At 39.1% G+C, this 7,574-nt stretch overlaps 1 protein-coding gene across 1 annotated transcript; it reads left to right on the top strand.

Moving 5' to 3' along the window:
• Window positions 1-2,427: 2,427 nt before the first annotated feature.
• Window positions 2,428-6,959, top strand: LOC110447233 (cholesterol 25-hydroxylase-like protein 1, member 2). The gene has a single exon (XM_021492779.1). It carries the CDS (start codon window positions 2,592-2,594, stop codon window positions 3,525-3,527), a length of 936 nt encoding a protein of 311 aa, XP_021348454.1. The 5' UTR covers window positions 2,428-2,591; the 3' UTR covers window positions 3,528-6,959.
• Window positions 6,960-7,574: the final 615 nt, after the last annotated feature.

Genomic DNA, 7,574 nt, shown 5'->3' with positions numbered 1-7,574 from the left:
CGAACTACAAACTTTCACATTCAATTTATTCCATCGTGTGACATAATAATAATATTAATAATATGCCGATACCATTTTATGTAAATTGATTGTATCAATAACCCTCCTTAAATGTGTCAAGTTAGATAAGTTCTATTTACGAAGATTTACCTTTGAAGTCGACATGTGACATTCGTTTCAATCATTGATGTCAGATTAATGAACTCATGCATTTACTTTGTTCATCGTATACCATATACCCTTTAACTTATTTCTATTACGTAACAGGATTAACTGGTATTACCAGGTCGGACACTACGATTAGTCTCGGACAAGGGACAGCAAAATTGGCTTACCTGGTCGGGTACGGCCTCGGTCTCAAAGGACAATTGCTATGAATGACAGATGTCACTCAAACTAACAATTCTATTTTTATTGTGTAAATTTATTTACCGACATGGTTATATTTGTACCATCAGTTGGGACCTAAGCTCGGACTGTACGGGTGTTTTTGGATACTCCAGAAATCACCCACCGACCTAGAGAAAGTTATTATAATAAACTTATATTTGGACCATCTTCATTATCTCCAGAATTTTTACTTTCAAAGTTGTAAAAATCCCATAGACAATATCTTTGCCTTTCATCTTTTATTCAAATGTGCATGTTTGTATTGTTATTTCTATTTTGTATTAGTACATTTTATATAGCTACATGGAATAATACATAAACAAGCTAAATCATAGTGTTTCTCTCTACACGTTTCTCTGTCTCACCATCTCTTAATAATGTATACGTATCTACCGTTGTCTTTGTTTCAAGTTGTACGTACATGTGAGAGTATGCAAGTTGAAATGCATGAACAAAATCTGTAGGCTGTGTAATGTCGGTGTATATCTGTAAAAATGTTAGATAAATATAATAATAACCAGGATTTCTCTGTTACATGTACTTAAATATACATGTACCACTAAACGAATGAAAACGGTTTCTCATCGTATATCCTAAAATGTGTTAATTCCTTTTCTTGAAGTACATGTACTATATTAAATTGGTGAATGTAAACAAATTTTTAATAAATATAGCGAAATTATGCCGTTTATTTTGTTTATAAAGATATATCTTGCTATGTTGAAACAATAAAGGACGATAAACACGGAATGATGATGACGATATGTTAAGCTATAAGGAGTCTTTACTATGGAATTAAGAGATGATGAACGGTACATAACTATGGTGAATTTTTTTTTTTTGATGTTGAAGATGCAGATGATTGATAACAGTTTGTCTTGTAGATTACAATATTGATGCTGGAGTAGCTAACGACGACGACGAGGATTATTTTTTTGCAGATAATTGTGAGAATATTTCGTCAGATGACACTAATGATTATGATGACAGGGAAGATCGAAACTAGTATGTAGTATGTGTATATTTATTTTGTAGAATCTTTACAAAATAAACAATTATGAAAGCTAAACAAACAAAAGAGAGAGAGAGAGAAAAAAAAGGAATCAAACAATATAACAATTATGTCCGATTAGTTGTTTTCTTTCACAATTTAGAAACAAAACATGATAAAAATAAGAAATAAGATATATAGATGTATCTGCAGGTTATTAAGGCAAAATGAAGTCACACAGTGTGCTAATAATATATGTTACAAACACTTGCGGGAATTTGTGATGAAAAGTAAAAATAGCATATCAATTATAAAAGTGTTACAATTATGTACGCGTTTCTGTGAGTTGAAACGACCGTTAATGATGAGTATTCGCCAGTTACAATAAATATATTTATAAAATAACACCAGAGTATGACCTGTATACATACAGCTGCATAAATGTAAGTAAGACACGTAGCTATTTAAATCCTCTCTAAATTTTTACTCGACATAAAATATCTTAGAAATGATAAGAGCTTTGGTAATTATAATAAGATGAAGGAAATGTTTGTCAACAGCGACCATTTTACCGGCCCTGGACAGGAAACTAGTTATAAACATATCGCATGCTTGATGACGAATCTTATTGACACGTGTACATAGGAATTAGAAAAGGCTTTATAAGTCTCCTTTTTTTAAACTTCCAAGATATGTCCAACACTATATAATACACACTATATGTAACAGTTATATACTCACAAGTAATAGCAGAGATATACGTTAAGTAATTATATAAGAATGTGACAGTGTTCTATTGCCGATCATCGGTATCTGTCTAATCGTCAACATTAAAATAATTATGCCGTATTATACGTGTTCACTAGAGCACAAGGGAGACTTGTCTCTGGATAACCAGACATTAACCGAAATTGTCAGTACGGTATACAACACACATACCGGTGTTACAAATACAGAAATAAGGTCAAGTTGTAGCCTAAAGTAGAGAAACTTTTATCAATGGATTATATTGATCGCTATGCCGCCCTGTGGCGGGCCCCTGTGACTAACGATGACGAAGGGGAAGGTCGGGCGGCGGAAAGCCGGTGTATAAAGTGACAATGCACTGTGTATGCGAGCTTTAAAGCAATACAACCGGGAGAGAGGGGAAGGCTATTGGAAACGGTTCCTTGTTATTTCGCAGTAGTTACACACATGACAGAGAGAACAAATGATGGAAGGTAGTCTGCTCGACATCGGCAAAACATGGATATTTATTAATGAGAGTCTAGCAGACGGACTGCTTTCGTGGAATACTAGCGGCAAAAGTAATGCTCGAATACTGCAGCCTCTTTGGGATCTACGGCTAGGCAGGGAGGAGTTCCTTCGCTCCCCCCTCTTCCCGGTTGTTCTCTCGGTGGCTTTCTACTTCAGTTTGTGTACTCCATTTATGATTGTCGACTTAATCGGAAACAAATGGACATGGATACAAAGTTTTAAATTGCAGACGAACAAGGAGGTAACAGTTTCGCAGATCTTCGATACCTTGGGTTTGACATTTTGGAACCATGTCGTGTATATCCTCCCTGCCGCCGTATCCCAGTGGGTGTGGACACCAGATACACACCTGCCCGAACTTGCACCCTCCCTGTTCGAGTTCATGTGGCACCAAATAGCAAGCCTGCTGGTTTTCGACTTTCAATACTACGTGTGGCACTGGACTCACCACCGCGTCCGATTCCTGTATAAACATATCCATGCAGTGCACCACCGGTACCACAGCCCCTTTTGCTGGGTAACCCAGTACCTGCACCCGTGGGAGCTGATTACAGTCGGGTTCCTCACAACTACTAACACCTGGTTCTTCAACTGCCATCCTCTGACCATTTGGTCTTACATGCTTGTGAGCATCGTTGTCAGTGTGGAGGCCCACATCGGCTTTGATTTACCTTTCTGCCTCCACAACTGGTTTCCTTTCGGGGTCATCGGCGGTGCGCCAAAACACGACATGCACCACCTAAAGCCTACGACTAACTTCCAGCCGTTCTTCAATCACTGGGACAAATTGTTCAGTTCTTACTGTCCAGCCATGAAAGCAGGAGGGATCAAACCAAAACAGCTCTTGGACTACGAACACAAGAACAAGGAGACCAAGAAATTCATTTAGAAACTTTTAAGGTATCTATTTATGCGTACCAGTATTGAGAATTACTTATTTTTGTTTTCGTTAATTTTTAACTTATTTATGTTCTCTTTTAATCGATTATTTTAGTGTTACATGTTGTGTGTGGATGTTAAGATGTTACCGAGCACCTGTCGCCTATTGTCACCGTGTCTTGACAATTTAATGTCGATATCGGGTATGGTTGTGTTGTCGCAATCGTTCTTTACCCATGGACATGATAGCATTATGAATGCTCCCGAGATTGATAACATTATAACATTGTGTATATCCGGATCGACAACATTTATACCACCGCGGTTTTGATATTTGGTATACCCCTTAGTTATGGAGATTGTTTAGACCTTTAGATCCATTCGGTAATTCATTATGAGATGTATGTATCCCGTGTAAGTCCCCCTGGTTATCAAATCCCAATTCATTAAGATTTAAAGAAGTGTACATTGGTGTGTGTAGCAAACGCGTACATGCATGCGAGTGCCTGGTCGTGTTATTGATCTGACCAACTCGTACGCGCTCCGCGACAATCTGCACGTCCGCAACTTAACCTAACGATCGGTGATGATAAGGATATATGTCTTCAGCTAAGGTCATCAGACCTCTTGAACTATTGACCTCCTGTTAAATAGTCGACCATTATACAGTACTTCCACAATAACGCGCTACCGCTCACTAATTCTTGAAATAATATTTTTAATCCCCGCTTCCTCATAAATGTATTTGTTGCGGCGGTACTTAAATTCAGGTAGGGGCGTTCTCTGAAATTTCGTTGAAAAGCAGAGGATGGGGTCGGAAGACCGCACTAGTGTAGAGGTTGTAATGTAAACACACATGTGTCCGCCTGTGACCCAGTTACCTTTCATGCCGTGACGTCATACATTGTACGGCAAAAGGATGCTGCAGTGAATTTCGCTATTTTTAGCTTGCAAATAGAAAATAGATAACGCCTGTAGACTAGGCGATAGGGGCCAGAAAGGGGTAACGCGGGATGTTTTCTTCCGGCATTAATTATAATGAATTATCATTTCTACCGTACCAAATTGATATTGCTTTAATTATCGACCACCTTTCACCACGTATCCTTTTGCGCTACCACCCGACCAAAGAAATAAAATATTCCGTGAAGCTTGTTTCAGTTGCAATCTAAAATGGGCAGACACAATGTATGTGTGGCTTTGGCAAGTGTTCAAGTCGTAGTGTTAGAAGCTACGACCCCGTGACTTATGCAAGTCAAATATATCTCGTGTATATCCAAACCCTGTAATCAATAACTTATTTTGGTATGTTTAAGTAGATCTTCTATGTCCATTCTTCAGAAGCGTCTTCTGGACCAGAGAATATTCGGGTCAGGAAACAATAGGCGACGCGTGACTCATTGTTCACAAATGGTGTGATGTTTCGTCAGCTATGACAAATTGTGATTTGTAGTGCCTGTTTTTCCGAATAGATTGTGTGTTTATATTTTTTCGGTTCACTACTCGTAGCTCTAAATACCCAAGCAAGATTGGAATGTCAATGAAAATGTAATCTGTATTTGTTAAATGGACCTTAAGTCCCCCTTTCAAACAATCGTATCGAAAACATGTTCATTACCAGTATGTGTTGGTACTGGTAAAAAGGAAGGAGGTATTTGTAGGAATTTAAAAACAATTATACAAGTGCATGATATAAAGATATTGTAACGGTAGACTTATCTTATGTTTTTGATCGAGCTATTGAGATATCTGTGATGTTGTATTCAGTGTTAAGGACTTGGGGGCTCGGGGTGTGTCTTAATCGTTCACCTAATCATCACATGATACATGCCACGACATATTAAGATAATACATTAACATATTAAAAAAAGGCATGAAAAAACGTTTGAACAAGAGGCATACGTGTGGGTAGGCGCACTTAGACATGTTACATGTAAAATGGTGTTATAGTATGTATAACTTAAATAAGATCAGCAGACGGCAAGGAGTGAGTGTGGAGGAGGCGTCAATAATCAAGAAGGAGAGGAAAGATGCAGACCAGGAGAGAACAAGAAAACGAGGGAATGGAGATAAGGTTAAGGTGGAAAGGACAGAATGTGAAAGAGACGAAAACTAGTGAAAAGAGGGATTTACATGAGTGGACGTCGCTTGGGACCGTGGTGACGAGGGGGGAAAACGAGATGAGGAGGTGTGTTGATCGTGAAAGAACGAGAGGGTGGAGGAGGGGGGGGGGGGGGGGGGGGGGGGAGTTAGTGATGAGTACGAAACAACACAAGAGAGGGCACAGGGTGTAGATTAGACGACGAGGGACAGGAAGGTTTCGATGAAAGAACAAGAGAGAAAGGAGGATGTATAGCAGAAATAAGATAGAGGAAGTGGATGAGAAGAATTTGGAGAGGAGGAAAACAAGAAGAAAACAAAAAGGGAGGAAGATGACAAATGACATCAAGGGGATCGATTTCTGACAGGTGAGAATGAATTGGATGAGGATGTAGCGGAGGGTATAAAGGGGGGTGGGGGTGGGGGTGGAAGGAGAATGTAGCTCTATGAAATAATTAGGGAGGTGACGTAAAGCGGAAGCAGCAGTGAGGAAGGGGAGTAAACAAAGATAGAGACAATGGTATGATATAGAGGAGCCGCTGAAGAAGTGGCGCATTCGGAATACCCTTTCGTCATTTTCTACGAAACTGAGGCGAGGTGTTCCGAATGGAAGTGGCGGTGTAGAGCAGACGAACAAAAAGAGAGGATGGATGTCAAGGCGAGTATGAGGATATAAACGAGTAACAATAGGTGTTCATCATTTTGTTGAAAACTGAGAATGAGGAAGTACAGGACAATGGGAATATTGTGGTAGGCAGGAAACGCCCGCGGATGAGAGCGGAGAACGCGAAGCATGTGGATGAGAATGAAAAGGTAACTTGTAAGTGGGGGAAAGATCTTGAACACAATGATTAGAATGACGTAACGCATCATTAAGCAACACCCTGTGAACGAGACAGCTCGAGTCTTCCAAGTCAACTAGTCATTCCACAATGTTATTTATTTGTTTTAGTTTATTAAGCTTGATAGTTGTTTGTTTTCGTTTCATGTTAGTGACCAAAATAGTTGTGCTGTTACATGCTTTGTATACACTATCGGGTGACAGAGAGGGTGATACTGTATACATGTATAAACGAAATCTTCAAATAATTTCCTTCTTTCCCAAGTCCTTAGATAACGCAGATTATATAGCATCTTCCTAGTAATCCTGGTAATGATGTTATGCTGATATGTTCACTTCACAAGTCCACGATGTCGGCAATCGGCAGTCCTTCTCCGCACGATACAATGAGCAAAGGAAATCGTTCAGGGTTTACGCCACAGGTACCTGATAATTTGTTACAGCTATATTTGGACCTAAACTACCGTGTTCAGAGTAATTTTACATGTTTTAGGGGTTTAGATCGACTTTCGGTAAAAATGACACCGTAGTTAAGGTCAAAATATAGCTGTAACTAATTCTCAGGTCCCTGCACTTTACACGACATAGGATTCCCTTCCAAAATATGACGCATTGATTCCTACGCGTAATCTAATTTATTCTGTAAAACCATATACACTGTAGAGTCCCTATCGGCAATTACAACAGCTTTTTCTAGTCTTCACTAATTCCGAAAAATTGTAATTCCTGCCACTGTAACTTATAAAATGACAAATACATATATGGCAGTAACTATTTCTCTTTGAACATATGACACAAACTATAGTCTGTATCATATTGTTCTATTTAAATACTGTGAACTGAACATCTTCATAACATCTTAACGCACGATTCAGGGCATGCTATGGTAAGGATGCCATGCATTATTGGTGATTTCCACTCAGCCCTGCCATTCATGATATTCTCATCTTAGAGTAAGGCTATTCGGTAGCATTGCAAGCAGTCTAGACTTGCTCAAGACCGATATTTTCTTTCAATTGCGGAAGCCCTGAAGAACCACCTATTTATTCCCAGAAAAGTGTATAGCTAATGTACATAACTAGGTAGTCCTCAATACTGGCGGGAGGGGAGGGGGGG

The sequence above is a fragment of the Mizuhopecten yessoensis genome, unplaced genomic scaffold (assembly GCF_002113885.1).
Source record: "Mizuhopecten yessoensis strain PY_sf001 unplaced genomic scaffold, ASM211388v2 scaffold3235, whole genome shotgun sequence".
NCBI lineage: Eukaryota > Metazoa > Mollusca > Bivalvia > Pectinida > Pectinidae > Mizuhopecten > Mizuhopecten yessoensis.
The sequence above is the reverse complement of the archived record's forward strand: the minus strand, read 5'-3'. Positions and strand labels throughout refer to the sequence as shown.

Excerpts from the sequence above, each read along its gene's own strand:
- LOC110447233 (XM_021492779.1), top strand. The coding sequence starts at position 2,592 with ATGATGGAAGGTAGTCTGCTCGACATCGGCAAAACATGGATATTTATT.